This window comes from Rissa tridactyla, chromosome 3, assembly GCF_028500815.1.
Source record: "Rissa tridactyla isolate bRisTri1 chromosome 3, bRisTri1.patW.cur.20221130, whole genome shotgun sequence".
In the NCBI taxonomy this organism is placed as follows: Eukaryota; Metazoa; Chordata; class Aves; order Charadriiformes; family Laridae; genus Rissa; species Rissa tridactyla.
Genome location: NC_071468.1, coordinates 14,465,518 through 14,490,354, shown reverse-complemented (window position 1 = coordinate 14,490,354; position 24,837 = coordinate 14,465,518). Strand labels below are relative to the sequence as shown.

Sequence of the window (24,837 nt, the reverse complement as noted above, 5' to 3'; positions counted from 1 at the left end):
TGAGGTTAGAAAACAACCACACCTTTCCAAAGGGGTGACCAGCTGAGAGTAATAAGAGGAGTGATTTGTAAGAGTCAGCAGATCAGGAGTGAAAAGGACCCTTTTAAGTCAGGCACACTAGAACTAGAAAGGCGCAGTCTTAAAAGGAAATCACCTGCTGGTAAGGTTTTTGTGGTTTAAAGGAGAGGTCGTTTAAAACAAATAAACCTAGTCTGTTGTTGGGCAGATGAAGAAAGGATAATCAGACTAGTTTCTTAAGAACAATAGGCTTTTAATATCTCTTTAAATTAGAGTATTTTTGTTCTAAATAAGGCATGTTTCTGTGATGTGTGGTTACGTAAATGATCTGAGATCATTCAAAGAGTGAATGATCCACAATCTGACCTGCAGCAATGTAAGAGGATATTTCCTGCAGATTACTGTGTTTTGGCATATTATTTATAGTACTATTTTAAGATATTTGTTTATTAGAAAACTCTAATGAGTTTAATTGAAACAGATGTAGTTGCCAGATATTTTAGTTGTTTGTGCACAAATTATTGCTGTTAAGTATGTTGACTAAAAATAAATAAATTGAAGCACTCACAAAACTCTAACATCATTAGACATTCACAGATTCCACTGTCTTTTCAATTGGATAGTAGTTTAATTTACTTTTCAGTCTGTGATTGGTATCCTGTATCTTCTTACCTACCAGAAATTGAAATGATTGATGCCTACAGCCTTTCTTAAACAGGTGTTTATCTTGATTTGATTATAAGAATCACTTTTGTTTCCTCTTTAAAGGTGTAATGATGATGAAATAGACTTCTAATAAATTAGCTGTTCTGTTTCTCTAGCATACGGTGGTTGCAGATGCAAAAGATTGTTGGACAAGGGATTGGGTTTTTTTGCAATGTTATTAAAAAGAGACTTTGCAATTTGCTGGAACTTAAATTCCTATAGAGCCTTTAGGATCTATAATGTCAATATAGCTGTGGCATAAATGCATATACTAGATATAAATCTTTGTGACATCTCTTTAAAAAAAACCACCAAAAATCACAAAAAAAACCCCCACTTTACTGACTAGGCACACTATTCACAGTCCTAAAGCTCTGTATCTAGTCAATTTATATTGGTAGTAGGTTTGAAAAATAATCACTGAAAGTTGTGTTAGATTTAATTACCTTTCCTGCAGTGCTTGCTGTTTTTCAGAAAAGGTATAATGGCTTTTATTCAGTTTCCAAAGGCATATGGCTACTTCTTTATGTGTTTAGCTGGGCAAGAAAAAAATAAACTTGGTGTCGTGTTTAAACATGTTAAGACAATAATTGACAGCAATTCAAATATTGTGAAGCTTCTGTATTTGCAAATGTGGTTTATATGGTCTTGCAGCAGCTACCACACCAAGAGCAGCTATTCAGTGAAACAAATGTATGCATTGTATGTAATGCTTTTTTTATAAAGTATATTACATTGTCAATACTGAAGGACATAGCAAAAGAAGAAAAGCTTGAGGGTAGCAAGTTAATGTTAGGCTTGGATGACTGGATGCTGTTTGCATAGACTTTGCTGTGTTGCATCAGATAACATTTCTTTGCCATAACATCGTTTCTTTGTACTGAATAGGATAATAGGACAGAAATTTGTTTCTGATACAAGATTCATTTCAATAAGAGCCTATGAAGAGTGCAGATTATCTGGTGATGTGGGGCAAACTATTAAGTCCTGTAAAAGATGCAAGCAAGTTTTCATTAAATCGCAGGTGCTCTCAGACGTGTGAGCCAAGTAGTCTCCTCCTCTGTGAAGGAATAACCTGTTGTAAAGGCTGTTCAGCTTGACCACAACAGACATCTTAGATCATATCCACTTTTCTGTAGGCTATTCATTGCAAGGGAAGGAAATAGTATTGCTACATGCCTTTTTTTCCTTTACTTTCACCCCTTCAGGCAGAGGCATTAGTTGTCTGCAGGGGTCATAACACTAAATGTGATGACTGTTATTTAATCACATACCCCAATTAAGTTGTCCCTTGTAGGTCAGAGGCCTGCTGTGTTAAGGGCTTCACAACCAATTCATAGCTCCTCTTTTGAGGAGGAGGTTCTGGAAAGTGAGACTGAACAGGGGAGCTGAGCTGGCTGTCAAGTGCTTGTAGGCACCGTAATTAGAGTGTCAGGGGGCGAGGACTGGAGAAGGAAAATGAGAGTGCCTTGTGGATATCTGTGAAGGGCTTCTCTGCTTGGGGGCAAGAGGGTAAGGAGCACAAAGGCTTCTGTTCCCAGGAGCTGGATGCAAGGCGTGGAAGCAAACAGTGACTGCTGGAAAGCTCATGAAAATATGCCAGACTGGTGGGGGAGAGAAGCCCACGAAGAATGAAATAGTTGATTTGAAATGATTGTTCTTGCCATGTGTTGTTCTTGGCCTGGGCTTTCCCTTCTGTCGTCCTGTGGGTTCTGTCAAAAAAGTCCTTGCATGAGGTGTGTTTCTCCCCCTGCCTTTTTTTTTTCGACAATGCCTTAAAGCACATAGTACTCAAGGTGTTCCCCATGACTAAACTATACAGTAATGAGGATATGTCTTCTGTAAGATGCAGTTGAGTATATGGTTGCTCTTTTGTCCATTTGGGCTTTGATACAAATTTCAATAGACTCCTAACACTTTATAGGGTTAAAAAAATGTTGGGTTTGTTTTTTTTTTTTTTTTGAAAGAACATCTAAGGGACTAGAGATAAGTGGTCTGAGGTTTGGGTATGATATTGCAGTAGTAAACTGTATAGCATGAATATATCCACTGTTCCCTGCTGCCTACATTGAACTGTGCTTCATATATCATGAAATTTATATTGATAACATAGAGGCCTGAAGAGCGTAGCAACTTGTGCGTTCAAATTTCAGGAAATATGTATAATCCTTCTTACTGCTGCTTTGCGGTGTATATTGATTCCTTACATTATATTGTTTCCATGGTGTTCTGAAGCATTCAGAATGCTGAGCGAATGATAAAACACCTGATTAAGAAAATCAAATATAAACTGGAAAAATAGGATCTGCTCCTTCCAGCTTGCTGTTAAAAAAGGCAAATTAGCTGGGAAAAGTATAGTGAGAGGGCAACAGTATTAACCTTCAGATTAGAAAATGTTATATCACCAGGAGAATAGGCTGAACTACATAAATCTGTGCGCACTAAGGAGAAATTAGATGTTTAATAGAGAATGTAATTGAAGTTTAAAAAAAAGTTAGTTAATTTGACTAATGTCAATTCAGATTATTTGTTCCACTTGCATAGATACGGCAGGACAGTAGACAGTGTAGAAAACTCCAAAAAAAAAGCTGTATTTTTTTTTTTGTTGGGCTTTTTGAAATGGATCTAGCCTTTTCAGAAACATTGAGTTAGTTCAGAAAAGTTTCTTTCCTTTACTGAATATTGTGTTGAGTGCTGACTGTGGTGACAAAAGCAAGTGTATACAGGGCATTCCAGAAAATTTAGCAATCTTGACAATTAAAGGTAAAATCCATGCAGCTTATTGCTGCATGTGGTGTTAAGCAACTTGAATTACAGTGTGATAGTAAATTGGATACTGGGAAGTGAATCATAGTTGCACCAGCAGGGTAATTGGTTTCTGAAAGAGAAACATCTCAAAAGAAGCTGCTGTGCTAGAGGCAGATGCTGGCTATACTGCCTGGAGGCTAAAGTTTTGCAGCAGCAGATCAAGCTTCTGCTGCCTCAGTGAAGCGTTTCAAACCCAGGGAGTCAGAAGGTTGCTTCGCGGGGTACAGTGCCTATGGCTACCAGCATGTCCCATATGCCCAGGATATATGACTCGCTTTGTAGAGTCCTGTGCTCACTGAGATGGAACATGACTATGAAGCACGTCAGTAGTCTGTGCACTGTAATGGTCCTGGTTGAATTTGAACCAGCATCCCAGAAGAGATTGGCTTTCTGTCCCATTTTATCTGTTTTTATCTATTTAATCTATTTCCTTTTCAGTCTAGATGACGTCTTTCCCTGCTTTAGCCTGTACTGCCCTTTTGTCCATCCTTGAAGGGGAATTACTGGCTCTTGGGCCTTCCTCTTGATTTGCTGCTACCTCCATAACGAACCGCTCTGTGCAGTCCATTTTGGACACGTTTTTGCCTGTCTGTTTATGGACTTCCTCCATATCTTTCGACCTCATTGTATAACATAAAGTATAAAATGAATGTGTATACACACCTTCCAGCACAGAGGAGGCTGGATTTAATGAATATGTTATGTTCTATGTCTGTTTTCTTTTTTCTAGTATTTGACTGCAATTTTGAATCTCCTTGTGAGCTGGAATATTCCCTTTCCTCAAAAGATCTGGCAACCTCTAACAATGCCTGGCTGAGAGTGAGCGCAGAAGAGATTTCACAGCTAAACATCCTGGATGGACCGGAGAGAGATCACTCTGAGAATACACCGAAAGGTAAGATGAATTACAACTATGTAATACCTTTAGTGTGGTGGTTAGTTTTAAAAACAAACAAAAATCCTCCACCCAAAAAACCACACCAAACTTACCAAAAAACCCCAAAACTCCACCAAAGCAAACATGTTCTCTTAAAGTCCTTAAGACAGTTATAATCCTTTTGCTGCAACAGACAATGAGTGCAAACAGTGTCACAAACAAAGGGAGTCATTCTGCACATGAAGGATCTGTTTTTTGTCTAAAGGCAATCTGAATCATATATATGGGAAGCAAAACATCCAATGTAGTGTTGCGTAAAATCTGATTCAGGCTGACCCATGCCATGGACAGTATTCGGATGAGAACAATAGTATGGTGCCTATGTTTAAGGTCATTCAGTGGTTGGAAGAGATTAATAAAGTAGAGTCTGGTTTTACCTCTGCTCGAGGTGCCGTTTACTGCTTGCGTATTTGCAGACCATTTTAGGCAACATCCTTGTGCCCAGGGCTTAGGTTTTATGTTTGGTCAGAAAACAGAAGATGAGTTTTGTCCTTAATATAAGAAAAAAGTTCCTGTCTCTAAAGAGAACTAGGAAGCATGAAAAGAGGGGAGTCCAATAGACTTTTTACCTTCCTTGGAAAAATTTTTGTTGGAATTGTTTTTCCTGCCCATGATCCTATCTGTGAACAGCATAATATTTCATTAAGATTATAAGTGCTAAAACGATTTTTAGGTGTATTTGTGCTCTTCTAATCCTGGGAAAGCAGAAAAATTCGTAACATCCTTCCTGCTGCTTGAAATGTCTCCTTGTAAGGGTCATATAGTACCTAAATAAACTGTGGTAATAAGATGCATGAATGAATGTTATGGAGGCCAGAAGTTTAAAGAAAGATCAGGTGAATTCTTGCAGAATACATTCATCACTGGTTATTTAATTCAGTAGTCTGTTTACAGTCCCTGACTCAAGAAGCCTCTATTAAAGAAAGCTGCAAGCAAAAGGATCCTTTTCTTAGTAGCCAGCACCAGAGATGGCATTTAACTTTGCAGACCTGAAGTCTGACTGCTTATAACAGCTCTTACGTTCAGGCAAATACTGTGGAAAAGTTTCAGTGCCACTTTCTTTGACATTCTTTGATTCTTTTTTCTCATGCATATCAATAGTATAGTACTTTTCCCCAGATAGCTATTATAAATTAACTTTAAAGGCTCGTTGCTTGAGCACTGATTCACGAGCAAACCGAGTCATTTTGTTGGGATTTGTGTCATGTGTAAAGCAGATGGACCACATTTGTGATGCATGCAAATATCTTCTAATTTTCACATCAAAGAACATAGATGCGCATACTAAATTTCTTGCTACAAAGGTACAGTTAAGTGAAAATTTAAGGTAAATTGGAATGTCTGCTGCCTGAGAAGGTGTTTTCCTTTTTTCTAAATTCTCATGCAAGCTGGCTACTGATGAAATTTAGGAATTAAAATCTGCTTGTTTTGAATTGAGAAGAGTAGCAGTCACTTTCCTGGAGTGAGGAAAAAAATGGGGGAAAACCTGTGAGGAAGTAAATGTATTGTTCCAGGTGTAGGGTCTGGCCGGGTGACTGTGGTGCTGCATATTGTTGATGTGTGTTTCTTCTGGATTCTTTTTGGTAAAGTTACACCTTTGTCTGTATTCAGTCAGTTTTATATGTTTGTCAAAGCAGAAGAGGAGACTGTTGTCTGTCCCTATAGCACAAAAATGAGGGTAGTATTGGTTGATGATTTCCAATTGCCTACTGGGATAAAATTCCATTTCTAAGTCCAAAGTTTCGGGTGTGTTTTTTCTTTTTCTTCATCTGGAATATAAGCAATTTAGCAGAACACAAGCTTCAGCCTGTTTTTTCCCATTCTGAAGGGCAAGTACCCAGTGGAACATTGAATGGATTTAGATATGTGGGGTGGCACGGTGGTTTGTTTGGAGTGTTTTCTTTGCTTGTTTGTTGGTTTGTTGTTGGTTTTGGTTTTGTGTGGGTTTTTTTTTTTTTTTTAAATTATCATAGTCAATGATAATTTAATCTAGAGCCCCTCAGTAGAGCTGTAGGTCTGCATCTCATAGAAGACTGTAACTCTTGTGCGTATAAAGACTCATTTGAAAATCAACACTTGGAGCTAGCATCTCTCTATTTTAAATCACTTTAATTACAGCTGCTTGGCACAGATAGTTGTGTGGTCTGTTTCAATCTGAAATAATTAAGCACAGTAATTCCAACCCCCACTGTTTCCTGCAAATTTTACTTCCAATTATCTCAATCTCATTTCATCTCCTTTGCAGACAGTAATGCACAGAGATAAACAGATAGCATAACTAGATTTTGGGATGGTTTAGCTCATCCTTGTCACTTGGCTATCAAGACATGTCAAGACATTGATAGAGACAAATGCCTTGGGTATGATTCATTGTGTTTCATATAGGTTTCTGTAAAAGGTTCAGTAGGAAATTATTGGTAGATAGCCCAAAGAGAGACATTGGAACAACTTCTGTGTCTTTGCCCCTTTCGACACAGCATGATACAGCTCAGTCTCCAGGCATCAGGACGAACCAGCATGGATGAAGCTACCTAGACAAAGAACTAATTTCAGGTGTCTCAGCATTTGGTTAGTCACATCTGAGTGCTTCACTCGCGTGACGTGTTCAGCATGGGGTGTCACACAAATCATTGATTGAGAATAAGAACAGATGGTGAGGTGGCAGATTTCGATATGAAATTGTTCATGGTAAAAGTTTGGAGGTATGGTTTGCAAGGAATTGAAAAAGGATGCTTAACCAGATAATAGTGGCAGGTGAAATTTAGTGTTGATTATTTGAATTGAGGTGGGGGGAGAAACAATCTGAGTTTGGCATATATAAGGAGAGATTCTGAGCTAGTTGTAATCACCTAGGTGGATTTGGGGGTAAGAATAGAGCTGTGAAAACATCAACTCAGTAGCAGTCACAAAATAAATGTGATGTTCAGATAACTGGGAAGGGAGTAGAAAATAGGAGCAATCTGCTATAGTATAAATGCGTGGGGCACCTCTATCTAGAATACAGCATTCTGTTCTAGTTCCCATGAGTAAAAAATCATTTAGTACAGCTGGGATAGTTATTAAAAGAATGGAAACAAGGGTGATCTAAAGTATGTCATGGCTGACTTTTAGGAACACTTAGATTAACTAAGGCTACCCTGCCTGCAAGAGACATCTAAAGGAATTCATGTCAGAGTTTTATAAAAATCACAGAATTTTATAAAATATTTATAAGATGTACAAAGGTTTATAAACTCCCAAGACTTTATAAACCACTGAAAGGATGAGTACAGAAGGAATATTTCTTATTTATTCTAATACAGAATTGGATGATATCAGATGAAATCAGTAGATGTCAGGTTCAGAACAAGAGGAGATTCTTCTGTATGTAGCAAACAGTAAAACTGTGGAACCTTTTTCCACAGGGTATTTTAAGTGCTAAAACTTCTTATGGGTGTGCAAATTGACAAGGTATGTGCAGGGAAGAAAAGTAGTTCCAGCTACCAAATTCTCAAGACTACATTTTCTGTCTCAAAAAGTCCTTGTGCAATAGACCCCTGAACACCAGGAATGGGGAAGTACAACTGTTTGTTCTCCCTGTTCATATATTCTTTCTTATGTATCTACGTCTGTTTGTTTTCAGAGCCAGATGTCTGAAGTTAATGGATCTTTGGTCTGTGCTGGTAGGGTTGGTGTGGTGGTGTGCCTCTCCCCCACCTCCCAACCCAATTTTTCTTCCCTTTGAAAAAGGAGAGAAACGCACTAAGGGTTTCAGACCAGTTTGGAGAGTCAGAGAAAAGGTGCTATTTAAACATGTAATATTATTTGCTCCTCTGTTAAAACCTTGTGAACGATATTGAAACGTGCAAAAATATTTGGTAGGAAGAACTACAGGATTGTCTGTCTGTAGAAATCTACAGAAAGGAGGTTGTCAAGATACTTTGTGTGGGTTCATTTGGAAATTTTGTGCTAAAATGCTTCGCTCTCATCCATTCCCCCCATCTTGTAAGTGGACCGGTGGGTGATAGAATCACTAGTTTGTCTGTCAGCGAGGCCCTGCGTGGTACGTGAAGATCTGCTGGAGCTACTAATATTTCCAAGTCAAACTTATGTAACTTTCTGCAGGATCAGAGATTTAAGGTTAAAATTCCATTGATGTGCTAAAGATTGATAGGAAAATCTCCACTGTTGGGATCTGAATCAGGCTTGTATGTGCTGTAATGAGTAGGCAATCCTTTGTGGATTACTAGACTTCTTTTCTTTTAAGTCATGAATAAGCAAAAAGATGCTATAAAAAATTCAAGCATTCTGCATCACTGGTTGCATTTATTTATTTTGACGAGTGTGATTAATTCTTAATTATTTATGATCTTTCATAATATATTATACCAGCAAATGTACTGCAGTCTATCGTAATGAAATATGAGCAGTTGGATATTTTGCAACTGTGGCGTTATTTCCTAAGGAGGCAGGTTAGACAGCTCAGTTTGTAGACCAGGGAAGTTGCACTTTGCAGTTGTGTGGACGTATGTGTTTCAAATGCTCAAGTGAAAGTGTTTGCCTCTGATAAACTTGAGATGGGTCAAACCAGCCCAAATTCTGTGCCTCTCAACCCTTGATTCGAACCCAGGGTTTTCTTTACTATGGGGGCATCTAGGATACAGCTCTGAGTAACAGATGGTTTAACGCCCATCAGAAAGTGTGCCTTTCCAGAATTCATCTCTCCTGTTACCTCGTTGCGGTGCTTGTATTTTCCTGCCTCCAGGGAGGCACTGGCTCAGCTACCTGTTGGCAACATTGCATTGCTGTGTTGCCTGTGGACTTGTGGAGGGCAATAATTGTGGTCTGTCATCTGGGACCACAGTCACGGCTTCCTTCCGAGTCAAATTTTACAAGGAAGAGGAAGAGAGAAATCCCTAGTACAAAGTTAATCTTGTGTATTTTAGGAGGAAGGACCAGCAGCAGCTGGACCCAAAGCAAGTACACACAACTGTGCTTGATCAAATGTCAGCATAATCTGTTTCCAACTGTAAATGTAGTTTTAAACTTGAAGGTTTAGAGGCTTGACCATTCCTGGCTATGGTGATGCAAGTAGGTTGCCTGCTCCTCTTCTAAATCTTGTGATTCTAGATAAAGTAAGTGAATTTCTGCTTATGTTATCTGAAGATTTCAGGACCATGAAAATATGCAGATACTGGATAAAAATTTCAGATGAAGAGGTAGGTTGGGGAGGTATGACCACCTTTTCAAGTAAAAATCAAAAGAGTAATAAGCCACCCTGCAAATGTGAACAGCAACTGAGACAACTCCTTAATGGAAAATGTAGATTAAACTTTCATGAAGGATGGCAGGGGAAGTGGGAGATGAATGAGGACAGTGTCCTAACCAGCCACTGATTAGTTGAAAAGCTCTTACATAAGTTCTAAAACAAGAAGTATCTGCACATTGTGTTAATGTGGTTTTGATTTTTGTAATTATTACGAAAGAAATGGAGCAAGGCTAAGGCACTAAGCATATTAGCAAGTGAGAGATAATGAACTGCAGGATTATAAAATGGCTGTTGACTTTAATTTATGATTCCTCAGACAAAGAAAAATGAGGCAGATCATGAAAGATAATAAATAATATTTTGTTTCAGATTATCACTTTATTAACAAAACAGTACAGTATAAATCAATGTGGGCTTGCAAGAAGTAAGTAGTTGAGAAGTTATTTTTCATGTAGGACTCTTAACAGAAAAAAGACTTGTAACACTTACAACTCCACTAAAAATTGGGGCAAAAAAAAATATCTCTGAACAAAGATAGCTTCTTACCGGGGGAAACGATAAAGTGTAAAGAGAGTAGCTGGGCTCATGCTAGACAGAGAGAGGCCTTCCCTTTACATTAATCCTCAAGACTGGTCTGAGGATATGCTTTGATCTCATAGAATTGATCTATCTTATGTGTCTTTTAAACAAGATATCAGAGTATTTCTTCTTTTCTTTAGTAAATCAATATATGGAGTTTGAGCTTTTGATAGGGTAGGTTTGGAAAAAAAAAAAAAACAAAAAAAAAACCAAAACAAAAAGCCAACAACAAAAACCAGAATTGTCATCTTAGGAGAATTTCTGTTTTGGAAGAAAAATAGTTTTGAACCCATCGCAAATTTTGACAGAAAACTTGCAGACCTGAATGCTTATTGCTCCCCTCTTTTTAATGCTGGAGAAGAATGTGGATCATCCTAGTCTGCAAAAATTCAATCCAGATGATTGAATAGTCCTTGAAAAGATACTGCTGTGGTATCATGCCACCCCAGTTTTATTATTTATTATTCAGATAAACTACAGGTATCCTATGAAGATTTGTAAACTTTTACACTTTTGTTTAGTCAAAATGGGATTCAGTTTTTTATTAGTTGTTTTCCTCTTTAAGATTTAGCCATTGAGTCAGTGGAAATAATTGTTGTGTGTGAGTTGAAGGATCAGCTACGTGCCGCAAGCGAAATAGTAGAAGAATTAAGTGAGATCTGGAAGGCACACATGGATGGAAAATTATTCATCCATTTTACTGTGAATGAGAGATTTATGAATTTGTAGGGATGACTATCAAGTTCTTTGTAAACAGAGAGGTGTTTAAAATCAAAAATGTTATTTACAGTGACTAGTTCTGGCTGTTCTAGTTGAGACTTAAATTTTGATATTCAACTTGGCAACATATACATATCAAGTGTTGCAACACAGGCCCATGGGAATTTATGCAACATTAATACATGAAATGCAAACCAAACTTGCTTCCAGAGTCCATTGGGCTGTGAAAGAAAAAAAAAATGCAGCATTTTTATGGTGGTCAGATTCCAGCTCATACTCTGTCAGTACAAGAAATGGACCAGATGTTCTTAGTATTTTGCAGCTTGCTCTTCTCATTAGTACTACACTTGTGCTTTGTTATTGCAAAATTATTTCCCTTTAATGAGCCTTCTCTAAAGAGGCAAATTATTGTCTCGCTGTAGGACGGTGTGTTTGTTTATAGAGTAGGTATGTATTTACATGGACTGTGGATAAGCACGTGGGTTTGTTGATTTTAGAAATCTTGTTTGTTCATTCCTTAATTCAGTGAAGACTTGCATGCAACTCAACGTGAAGCATTCTGTTCCCCAAGCTGAAAAAGAAAAATTAATTTCAGTGTGCATCGGATGTTAGTATGCTCTAATAGCTTGCTGCATACCTGTGACTAATGCACTTCAACAAGTATATCCAGAAAAGGCGCAGACAATGAAGAATAAATGGGTTGTAAAATGATGTCTTTCTCACTCTTAGAGATGCTTTCTCCTTGGCAAGATGAGGCATATTAAAAGGACAGCTGGAGGGAAGCGTATCCTGCTCTTGGCTGGTTTTGACCTTTTTATAGGAAAAGACTACTGGATTAACACACACTTGTAATTTTTTCCCTCTGTGATGTAGGGGCAGCGTTCTTTATCGCCGAATGCCTGTGTACCTCCATGTATATGTTGTGTTTGGATTTTTTTAGTTGAACTTTTCAAGTACAGAAAACTCATATTTATGCAAAGAACATTCAGTGAATTAATAAATTGTTATCTGATAGTTTTAACTTCTTTCTAGCCTGGCTGCTACCTCTATTTTATGTATGTTTATTTTTTTACCATGGCAGTGACAACTCACACTTATGGGTCTGTACATAAAAATGTAATGTATGACAAAGGAGTATCAGCAAGACACTGTAAGCCTTGTAGCCACTTGTCTGCATATTGCCACTCCTTACCAACCATAGTCTAATTACATCCGTTGCCAATTATGACAATAACCTGTGCTTCTTTAGTACTTTACCTATGAAGCTGTGAGAGTGCTCTATTAAATAAGGCACTTCCCACGGTTTTAAAGAGTTGGGAGAAGTGTTTCTCCATGTCATCAAAGAGAAACTAAAGCACAATGTGGTTAAACCAATCGCCCGAGGTTAGTTGTGTTCTTAGCTGTGCCAAAGGTGGTGTATATCTTGCACCTTAACTAGTACTAACAGTTAGATGCTTGTTGCTCTATGGTATTTTTGTCATGAAGTTGGCTTGATCCACATATAACAAATAGGCATCACCATGTGGGATTTCCTACAGACCTGTTCTGTGAGATTACATTAAAAGCATCAGTAAATTGACAAGAACTGGAATATTTTCACTGTTGTTCTTAACATCAATGATAATGTGTCTGTTGTTGCATTGCAGTAGCTATCTTGCACGCCTATGCTTGAATGAATACATTAAAAGACAGTCATGGAACTCTGAAAGCTGAGAATCATTGCTGTGACTCTTGTCAGGAGCAAAGCCTGAATAACTAAACAGAACTAAAAATTTGTTAATTTGGAACTGTGATAGACAAAAGATCATGATTCAGTCAGGATCTTAGGGCATGCTAAGCTAAACCCAAATACAGCTTGACCTTTTTGCCTAATCTAGATAGGTAAATTTGGGTAAAGAGAAGATTGATTTTTCAATATTTCTGTCCTTGGTTTTCTGATGAAATTTGAGTTATTTAGAAGTAAATCTGTAAAGGATATGTTGGCACTAATGCTTGTGTAATATCTCATTTTTGGAAAGACACGATTGAATGTACTTTTCCAGAGGTGCTACAAGAAGTATTCCCCTAGACATGCCTTCAGGGGTTAAATCTTACTTACAAGAATTGTTAATGTTAGAACTAACTGAAGCAGTTTACCTTAAAGGGAACAGGGACCTATGAGCTTAGCTGTGTAATCCTCACATTTTCTCATAAAGCAGCTTAAATGGAGCACGCTTATTTTATCCTACTCAAAGTAACCAAATAAGGTTGAAGTGTTAAAGATAAGATAGTAAGAATTCTGTTTTGCATCTTGTAAAAAGAAAATTTGTTAATACCATGCAATGCATTTTTAGGTGCATTGCCTTGCAACTTGCCTAGATTCTAACGAATAATCATCCATTCAGTTATGAGGTAGAAGCTATCCCTGAAGTTTCATCTGTTTTCTTTGTTTGCTTGTTTTGAGAGCACAGTGATTAAACAGATGGTATAATATATGAAGATGAGAATGGCCATAGTGGGAGAGGAGGAGAGGGAAGCAAACTTGCGGCCAGACTTCCCAGAATATTCTCACAGTCTCCAGACATGCTTGTGTCAGGGACTGTGTGCTGAGGGGAGCAATAGAATATGGTCCTCCATGTTATGTTGTAAATCTGCTGGGATGCATACGACAATATCTTGTTGTTGATTTGGGATCTCCAATCCTAAACCCCATTCCTATGTTGAGCAGCATTGCCTGTCTTTGCAGTGAATTTCTTTGCAGTGTATTACATTGTGCATCCCTCTCTTTCTAGAGAAATCACTTTCTCTAAGTCCCCTTAAGTCCTTTTCGTCTTTCTTGTCTGTCAAATGCAAGCAATCTAGAAATACTTGACCTTTATCTTCTACCTTCCCTAAATAAACAGAACTTAAAAGAAGATAAATATGAGTGACTGTCTTTTGTTAAAATGAAAAAAGGCTATTTTTAAAAAATCATTTTGACTTGATATTAATGGGTTCATATGTCTTGCAAACCCATATGAAAGTCAGCTTTGCTAGCTGAAAGCTTCAGTGTCACAACAGAGATGAAAGAAGCAAGCACCACTTAATTCTAAATGGCATTTCCTTAAGAATTCGAGGAAAGTAATAGGTGGGCTTTTGGCCATTGTTCTGCATTTTTTCTTCATCCTGTTTTATGGCTGTGAGCAGATCTTCCCGCTCTTCTGTGAGAGGCTGTCTTTCTAAATTTTCTGGTGTAAACATGAGTAAACAAGATGATGAGTAGGCTTCTCCAGATTTGAAGAGGTGTTCAAACAGCAGAACCAGAAGGTTGCTTGCCACTGCCTGTGTTAAAAGAATAAACCTGATGTAGGACAGAACTACAATAACCCACTTTGTATGCTGCTTGTAGTGGAGATCGTCTTGCTGCTTTTGTGTGCGTCCAGTGGGCAAGTGCAAAGGTCAGGCGATGAAGGGAAGCATTTTTTTGTGTACCACAGATAGGCATCTCTGGCAGGCATTTGGAGCCTTGCAAGACACATAAACAGCATAATAAAGGTTAGATCACAACTCCTTTTCACCTGTCACAGTAATTTTGTTTATCAGAGAAAAGCCCAAGCTGCAGAAGTCTGGTATTGATTTTTGAGCGGCTGAAGGTTCAAGGATGTTCTGGCTTCAAGGTGTTCATTCAGAACACTGCAGAAATAAAAAGGCCATGGTAAAACAATGTTATGATGCAGTGTTTTTCCCAAAGGTGTGGAAGTATTTGGGAAGGACGCAGAGGATGGTTTATGTTTTACTGCCCTAAAAAATTACAACTTTTCAGGCTTGCAGCTGTGGATAGGGCAGGCTCTGCCTGGCTGACTTGATCTTGCATGTCTATAAGCTCACTTCATTACAGCTGAAAGTTTACAGTGACATACGAGACTTGGAATTTTACATACTGAACTTTCTTGGATCAGGAGAAAAGATCATTCTGTCAGCCTCACTGCCTAATTACAAAGTAGTGCAAAACCATTTTAATTCTGTAGTTGTTGGTTTATCTATCCAGCTGGCTAAGGGCAATATATTTAGTGTTACCATGGCATTGTCAAATCAAGATTCCTGAGGAATTAACAGTTTAGATAAGTTATCTTTTTTTTTAATCATCAATTATGAGTTAAAAGCAAGAGTCCTAGGATAAGATACTATGAATTATTATCTATCTTAATTCAGAAACTGTGGCTTCCGCCTAAAGTAATGACCTTTCAGAGACTAGGCAAACCAAAGGAGTATCTGTTAAGCAAGAGTAGATTCTAAAACCAACTACTTAGTAAAGATGCCAAGCCATCTGCAAATTTTGCCAGCAGCTGAGTGAACAGCAACAATTAACATTTTTAAAAGCAAGTTTCTTTAAGGACATTTATTTAAGTATGAATACTAGTGTGGAATAGGTAGCTGGTTGTCTTAGCCATCTATGGAGAAAGGTGAATAGAGGTATAGGTGGAGTTTTAGCTGTGCTGAAGAAATTGATCACCTAATTAGAGAACAGAAAGTTTGGATCCCAGTTACCAGTAAACCTCCTGAAAAAACAATGATAATTGTAATGACTTTAAAGCAAGGGATGACTAAAATGTACTCCAGGCCTTTTTGAGGTTGGTATTAGACCTGCTGCAGGCACTTCTCTCTGTGGTCAGCGTGCAGAATGAATGGTTAATGGTAGGTGCTGTCTGTCCAAGGGACTCAAGTGATTTTTGTCATATGTAAAGCTGAATTGAATATGGACTTCTGAAATATTTGGAGTGCTTGGAGAGCAGCATTATTCCTGATTGCATTAAAATCAAGGAAAACTCAAGAATTAAAAGTTAAAATGTTGACTAATTAGAAATTGAATTTGAACACTAAACCTCCTACTGTGTTGTACAGCAGGGACTTGCCAGAACTCAGTGACAGGACTAAGAAGTACTTCACCGCAGATGAAACATTGGGGATCGGCATTCAGGTTTTCCTTGAAGTGATGAGAAATCACATTGCAACATCAGATGAGACCTAATATGCTTTCAATAGTATTAGTACTGTGCATTTGCTTATGTGTTTAGCTGACATGTTCGGGGAGTGTGTGTCATGGATGAGTGCTGTGCGAAGCGGAGCACTTCCAGTTCTTTCCACTAACTTATGGTGAGAAGGTGTCCGTCTGAACAGGTAAGGGGGAACCATAAGAAAGTGCTGGAGTAGGGGCAGTGCTTGAGTGATCCTTGTCTTGTATTTTCATTACAGTGTGAGTGACAAAGTGTAGCTGAAATAACAGCTCTGGCCAGATGAGGTACCTCACCTGGGTGTAAAAGCACCGCTTAACTCAGGGGAAGAGTTGTTTTGCATGGGGAAGTAAGAGATAGGGATTAACTCTACAGAAAAGATGCACATTACAGGCAATGCCTTTAACCACTCTCTACTATGTTTTTTTTTCTATCAGTATGAAATTATACGTTTCAGAGTGCTTTGTGGGTGGGCAGGTGAAATGTACTGCATTAGAGCTACAAATTGATTACTTTGTGTGTTATTTAATGTTTCATCCATTAACACTTGGGGAGGGGGGGGCACCAAAGACTGACCCTGAGCGTGAAGTTGCTAATGGACATTGCAGCAAGAATGCCCTAAAAGACTTGCAACAATTACCTAACTTATTGGTTACTTGATTGGTTACTTGGTATGCTACTTTTATCATCAAGACAAACTTTTTTTTTTTTAATGAAACTGAGTTATTGAATAAACAACTATTGCTAAAACAACATCGTAGTACAGGCTGCAGAAACTTCAGGAATTACTCTCACTCCTGCAATGTAATCAAAGCCTTGGTTTGTGGTGTTTTGTTTGTTTGTTTTTGGTTTGGTTTGGTATTTTTGTTGTTTTGTTATGTTTTCTGCAAAGCACCTTCCTATTCCCTCCTCCTCCTCTGTTCTCTAAGAGATATTATCCTCTTGTTCTCTTTTGAAAGCATCTTGTGCTTGCTGGATGAAGGGGCACAAACTGCAGGAAGTGGCATTTGTGGCATTTTCCTAGCCCAGGTGTATTTGCAATGGGCTTGTTTGTGAAACTCCTGAAGTAGTTCCCAGTTTCTCATCATCTGGCCAAAAGAGCATGTTAAGCTGAAGTCTGGGATGCTAAATCCTGACACTGTCACAAGGTGATACAGATGCTCATTATGTCACTGGCAGCCTTGCTTGCAGGTATGAGAGCAAGTACAGCAACAGCTCTTTTTCTATTATTCTCTTTTTTTTGTTTTATTTTGACATGGGTGCAATGCCTTTCTTACCTTAAAGGTGCCAGCTGGGGCAGTAGTGTTAACGAAGTAATGTTGTAGCATTTTTTCCTTTTACCCATCTCTATACCTGAGGGAATTTAGTGCTTATTATGTATGTGGATGTTACACACTTCCTGCATGGGGTGGGGGGGACAGCAGAAAAGCTGGAGTGAGGTTTGCCTTGCAAAGGGCATTTCTGAATCATAGAATCATTGAATCTTCATGGTTGGAAAGGACCTTTGAGATCATTGAGTCCAACCACACACACAAAAAAAACCCCCACCAACCTACAATCTGTGCCACTAGAGCATGCCCTGAAGTGCCAAATCTAGATGTTTCTTAAATACCTCTAGGGATGGTTACTCAACCACCTCCCTGGGCAGGCTGTTCCAGTGCCTGACCACTCTTTCAGTAGAGTAATTCTTCCTAATATCTAATCTAAACCTCCCCTGCCGCAACTTCAGACCATTTCCTCTGGTCCTGTCGTCACTCATCTGGGAGAAGAGGCCAGCACCCACCTCTCTCCAACCTCCTTTCAGGGAGTTGTAGAGGGCAATGAGGTCTCCCCTCAGCCTCCTCTTCTCCAAGCTAAACATGCCCATCTCCCTCAGCCTCTCCTCATATGACCTGGTCTCCAGACCCCTCACCAGCCTGGTAGCTCTCCTCTGGACCGGCTCCAGCACTTCAATGTCCCTCTTGTACAGAGGGGCCCAGAACTGAACACAGTGCTCGAGGTGAGGCCTCACCAGTGTGATCCAGCTGGTTATCTTTGATCCCTTACAGAGTTGGTATTAGACCAGCAACTTAGACCAACAGCAGCTTGACAAACTGTACTGCAAGCTTGTGAATCAAGTTCAGGAGGGAAGAAGGATTATATTATGTGAAGTCTTTTGCAATATGGAAAATTATATTAAAGGGGTAGTGGGACTCACGAATTTATTTATCTTCAGAATTAAAATCAAAACCAATGGCATGTAGCTGAGGAAGGGGAAGACTAGGGGAGCAGCAGAGAGGGTATATCATGTAGAAGCAGTAATGTATCTGGTTACTGGAAAAACTCTGCTGTAGGGTTCTGTCCTGCTAAGGATCAGTATCTGCTGTGTGACAATAAAATAAGCAAAGAACTTCTGTGTATTTCTTAGGACTACTCAAATATTTATAGCATGTGCCTCAGAACTTTCTTAGATTGAAATACAAGGCTTGCCTATTTGTAGTATTGGGTTCACAGAACATGTTATCTGTTTGATAGCATGTCATCTCTGCTACTGAGATCTGCACTTTGGTCACCAGAGAACATATTTATAGAAGAATGACTTGCCACTGTCCCCAACACAATGGTGTTTCTGCTCTTTTTCAGGCAGAGATAATCATAGAATCGTCTAGGTTGGAAGGGACCTTTCAGATCATCTAATCCAACCCCCAGCCTAACTGTGTCCACCCATCTTTTAAATACCTCCAGGGATGGTGACTCAACCTCCCCTGCACCACCTTTGTTCTATAAAGTAGTAGCACTGAGAACAGAGATAATTTATTACCTTTCCCATACTACCAGATGTCTCTTTAATTGATGGGAATCTTTTTACAATCACTTTTTTAAAAAAAAATGCTTTTGAGGAATTTTCCCCCACTTGACAGCAACTTAATGAGGGGTTGTGACTTTGTGATCAATTTTAATTACAGTGTGGTTAATAGTACTAAAAATAACAACTTCAACTTTGATATTGGGTGATTGATTTGTGAAGCCACTTGTAAATAGTTGATCTTTTGTTGCCTAAAGGTTTTTCTGCTAATGCTTTTTAAACGAAAAAAAAAAATCAGGCAAACATTTCAGTAGCTAAAGCACAGATAATATAATGTATCATAGTAACCACTGCTTCCATAACGGGGTTTCTATAAACTAAGAGCTGTGTATTTTAATAGTTAAACCATGAAACTGGAAATCAGTATTTCTAGGAGGTTTTTTTTCCATTCCTTCATTGATTCAGTAGGAATATTATCCCATACAGCAGCCATTTTGCCCCCAGTTTGCCAACGAGCAAAACTCTCTAAAATAGTCAGCAGACTCTGTCAAATGCTGTAATGCTAATAAGGATCAGTTCTGATTAGGCTATTTTACAAAGAGAGGGTAGAAAACTCCATCATCCTGTTATTTTAAGAATACATGTGCTCAGTTTACAGATGACAAGATGGCTATTTTTCTGCACTGGAAACCGTCAATCTCAATCTGAAAGACCAGTTTCTTCTGGATTTTTTTTCCCTGTTGTTAACAGTACTAGTGGGTCCCTGACTAGACCTTTGTGCAGCCTACTCTTCTGCTGTTGAATAATAACTGAAAATTTTACTTTTAATACATGAAGTGGTGCAGCATTCTTCTTCATTCCCAGAAATTGTCAGCCTTGTGGCATTAGAGATTTAAATGACATGTTAGAACAAGCCAGTTTGCTTGCATGTATATTAAATGAGGTGAGAAAGAACAAACCCTTTTTGGATCATTGTTGTTTAGAGTAGGACCACGTTCTGTATGTTTGCAAAGTACTTTGAGTTCCTTCAGAGGGAAGGCGCTATAAGTTAATATTACTGTTCTGTGTGTAAGCGATAGTGGGTCGTTCTGTTCCTTGGCAGTAATGGGATGGTGAAAATGGATTATCATTAATGTCAGCAAATATAGTTATAACGATGTTAAACCCATATCTTTGTGAAACTAAATGAGATTTCTCCTAACACAGCTACTTATTTGTATTCACTATGCATTGCGCAGACTACCTCACTATTCTTAAAGCAACTACCAATCACCACAAGGAGTCAAGCAGACGCTGCATTCTCCATAATTACAAGCAATTTTCCAATTGAATTATCCCATGATTTAATTCCTTAGCTTGCATCTGGAGAGCATCAGCAATGTGCAGCTGTTTTGTCTTTGAGAATTAATTGTTGCTAAATGCATTAAGAGTGGTCTTGCTGCAGTGATTTCAGAAAAGAGTTAAATCCCAGCTCACTTCTGGATTAAACTTTTACTTCTTATTTCCTGTTCTCTTGACTCAACATCGTGATACAGGCCGTGGGTTTAGTAGCATTAGTCTTGGGTAGTTGTGAATCTTAATTCAAAGTAAATATGTTTAGTCACTGAATTGAAATCCTATTACAATGAAACATGAAGTTTAATAGAAGAATGCCAGAGTCAGTAAAGGCTGGAGATTAATGCTAAATGTTAGTTTATACTGCTGCTATGACTGCATAGCTATGGTTTGCAAAAGAAAGAGACGGTAACTGCAAAGTACAAAGTACCCAGTGAAATAGGTGACTTTTCACATCATAGGCTTCTTTAGGCAGGCCAAGTACTTCAGATATAGGAAGAGCATCTTAGTCGTTTGTCCTGGAGGGAAGGGTAGTCAAATATTTAGACTGGGAGTAGCACATGGTTTATTTCTGAAATTAGAAAAAGAAATAGAAGGAATATTGAGAGCTTTATGAGGCTGAAATTATCAGCAGGGCTTCCCAGAATCTTCTCTCTTCCAGTGAGAACAGATTTCTTCTATCTGAAGTCCCAAATTCTCTTTCTTTTTTTTTTCTTTTTTTTTTTCATTAAGTATGATGACTGTATCTAGGGTCTTAAGAATCCTAAAATACAGTGGTGTATTTTCATAACTCATGTGGGTTAATAAGAACATTCTTGAACTGTACTTAGTTAAATAATGATACGAAGAAGATACTGAACCTGTAAAGCATACATTAAGTTTCTAGCTGTGACCTGAGTGACCTCTAGTTTGATTATTTAATGTCTAGGTCCCTGTTGTAAACAAATACCTTTTGTGATATATTGTTGATATAAAGTACTCACTTTGTTAACTGGTTTTGTTGCATCAACTCAGATAGCAAAAAATTTTCAAGACTTTTAGCAAGAAAATGTTACTTTTAAATGGATGTGGTTAAAAGATACCCATCCCTGATAAGTTGAGGTTATTTATCCAAAGCTCTGGAACATGATTATGTGACTAAATTAAAAAAATTGGCTGGTTTAAGAGCTCTGAGATCCTGCAAGCCCTGTTCATGTGAAATATGCAATGTGTATGGGTAACTTCTCTGAAAGCGTGGCTGTTTTCATCCAGGTATTTGGACAAGTTTGTGCCATCCTTTTTACTAAGTCAAATTAGTTTCTGGGTAACACCCTAAACTACCTTAAGGTAAGGTAACATAGCCCATTGAAATTCAGTGGTTTTTCTATTTATTGAGAGACAGATACCCATTTATGAAGAAAATTAATTAAAGGAAATTATTTACTTAATACCTGCAGGATATTTGATCTTACACTACGGTATAAAGCTTCTAATCATATTAATGGTTGTGAATTTATATGAATCTGGAATAGAAAATAAGTTTTGTTTATGTATTGGTTATATTTTCAACATATTCTAAAGATACTGGTTTGTAGAAAGTGTTACTGTTTCAGAGTGTGTACACAGATTATCACAATTCTGGATCTGACCGCTTTCTCAAGCGCAATTTGTCTTTTCCTAGTGATAAATATTCTATACATTTACTTTGGTGTTGTTTTTTTTTTAGACTGTAGCAAAGTAATTTCTGTTATGCTGAATCGAATCTACAAAGAAATGGAGAGTCCAGTATTTTATCTTTTGTAGCCTTACAATAGAAGCAGGGGGGTGGCAAGCCCCCTGCTATATAAACACTGTGCTTTTCAAACACCTTACAATGATAAGGACAAGTAGGTTCTGATTAGATCTGAATAATATGAACGTGATTGAGTTTGCCAAATGATTATGTCTGGCTCATGATTTCTCCTTCCAATGAGAATCATATTGTGCAGGTTTAATGCAACCAGGACAATGAGGCAACAAGCAATTGAATTAGCTACTTCTTGCAGAAGTTTCCTTTATTCTTGCCCAAAAAGCAGCTTTCTGTAGGGTTGTCTATGAAAGAATTTCACGCTGTTATTTTTATTCCTTAAAGGAAGGCTTAATTTGGGAACATGGGCAAGCAGCAAATGCCCTGAATTAACAACTTTCTTCTCTTAAAAAATAAGCTAATTTTATCAGTTTTGTTCTATGTCTGGAGATGCCTTATTCCCTTCCCGTACAAACGAGGCATTGTGGTTGTGTTTGGAGAGCCTGCATGGGCAATTGCGGATTCTTCACAAGCTGAAGAGAGAAACTCCTGAAGGAGGAGCAGTGAGAAAGGCGTAGGATTGTTGGACCAACCAATACAAGAATTTATAAGTCATTGCCTCTAGACAGTGTAGAGAACACAGAAGCAGTGGGATAAACGTGATCACGTAGGATTGAGAGGCATTGCTAATATAATAGTGGAATAAAGTAATGAAGAATGTGATGCCTTCAGGACTGGAGTCTCAGAGGCAAAATCTGTAGCAAAAAATGAAAAATCTTGTACATGGAGCATGGTAAGGATTTCTGTTCCAAGCAGGGGTTTCATTGGCTGAAAGTGGAGGTGGTGGTAGTAAGAGAGATTGGAGAGTTTCTGTTAATGGCCACAGCAGTCATCTGCGAGAGTGGTGAAGGTTTTCTGGAAGAGAGAAGAATATGCTATTGCTGTTGTATGGAACAGTACCTGCCTAATGCAGAATACTGCGTACTGGTCTGGGCAGCTATATTTGAGAAAGGAAATCTAAAATGGGAATAGGTGTAGAAAAGGGCTTCTAGAATGGTTCTTAGGGAGCAGAGATCTAGCCACAACAGATAAGATTACAAAATGGTCCTTTTTAGTCTACTGGCCTGAGGAGTAGGTATTGATATTTATAAATATATTTGAAGAAAGAAATGCAAGTGTTGAATTACAGAAGAGAGCTAGCTGAAGGAAAAGGAAGTGTTGATTGTGGAACGTGTGAACAAATACAGTCCACAAATCCATTTCACATGGAAATGAGAAAAAGATTATAAAGTATCAGAGCTGTGAATTTGCCTTCTAGTGAAGGGAGCCGGTAATCTAGCCAGGTTTAACATAACATAACACTTGATATTGTACATCAAGAGATGAGAACTGCCTTTCCTGGTATTATTGTTATGTGTACGTCTTGCTCTAAAGTAGCTACTGTGGTAACATCTGAATTGTCCATAAGGCAACTATTAGAGTGGGATTGCTCTTCCCAGCTGTGTACTGCGCCAGCCCATTTATACAGAAATATGGCATGCTGAAAACATCTGTAGCTCAGATCATGCAGATTCTGGAATAAGTTCCCAGTCTTAACTGCACCCTGTCCCACACAGTTGGTAGCACTGTCAATTTTGGCAGTGATACTGTTTTATACAAGTATATTGGCTCTGGCTTGCCGTTGCTGTCACAATGCTGGGTTTTCTCTGCTTTTCAAAAATCCTGGTTTTATGATTTTATGATTTTATTTTCATGTGGATTTGGATGTCCTGAAATACAGTCAATTTGCTGAATTTCTTTTTATATCACAGAATGAAAGGGGTACCACCACCTCACAGAACAGGCTGGCAGTAAGCCACCAGTGCTGTTTGCTTACTTACACTGTGAAGAAGTAAAAGTGGGCACTTGGCAGCTGCCTTGGTTCCCCCAAGCCCTCCACCAGTCAAGCACTGCATGCTGCACCATTTATGTTTGGTAACTGAGCAGTTAAGGATGTTGTAATCTAATTACCTGGCCAATTATGTGCAGTGCAAAAGTCCCCGCTGGTACTGCTGTGATAGCCTGAACTGCAGACAGCCTTGTGATTAAACTGTCCCTCGATGATGAAGTCGATAATTAACAAGAAGGCATTTTGCTGAGTAGTGAACAAAGTCAAAGAAAGAACAGAATTGAGTTTTCAGTGCTGTAATATGGTTTTAATGGTGCTCTTTCAGGGACAAGAATTGTCTCTGACCTCCCTTGAAATTAAAAATGCATACCCACGTGCAAAAATGTGGACCTGATTTCTTTACACAGAAAATAATTTTGATGATCAAAGGTCTGGAGAACCTACCCTATGAGGAAAGACTGAAAGAGTTAGGTCTTTTCTCCCTGGAGAAGGGGTGGCTCAGGGGGTGGGGGTGTTATCACAGTGTTCCAGTACTTAAAGGGCAGCTACAAAGAGGACAGAGGCTCTCTCTTCACAAGGAGCCACACAGAGAAGAGAAGGGGCAACAAGTTTCACTGGGAAAGGTTTCATCTTGACATAAGAAAGAAATTTTTTTACAGGAAGAACAGTCCTTCACTGGAAGAACTTCTGCAGCACTGGTGGTTTCAAGATGTGATTGTACAGGATGCTAGATAATCTTATCTAGGCTCCCTTTCCCACAAAAGGTTGGAACAGGTGGACTTTTGAGGTCCCTTCCAACCTGGGCTGTTCTATGATTTCAGTTGTAACTGGGTAAAGCACCTCAACAACATGGGGTTTTTTTATGATAGCTTCATCCTAGTAAAATCCCAGGCAGCCCATGCCAGCCCGCTTGAAGAGCATTCATAGCTGAGCGTCTTTGTCCTTCGTGTCAATAAGTGGAGTTCGGTGCTTTCATCCCTGAAAATTTGAGTGTCGTTGTCCAGTGATGACTAAAGATGAAATTTTTATTGTTAATTCCTCCTACAGTCCCAAAGTGGGATTTAGACATTTACTTCTCA

The 24,837-nt window shown here is 38.5% G+C and overlaps 1 protein-coding gene across 2 annotated transcripts in view; it reads left to right on the top strand.

The window, feature by feature from the left end:
* Positions 1-24,837, top strand: part of ALK (ALK receptor tyrosine kinase) — a 327,314-nt gene that overhangs the window by 93,618 nt on the left and 208,859 nt on the right. For both annotated transcript variants that reach the window (XM_054195890.1, XM_054195889.1), the window contains exon 3: positions 4,262-4,426. In XM_054195890.1, coding sequence (XP_054051865.1) covers positions 4,262-4,426 — 165 coding nt within the window. The remainder of the gene's footprint in view (positions 1-4,261; positions 4,427-24,837) is intronic.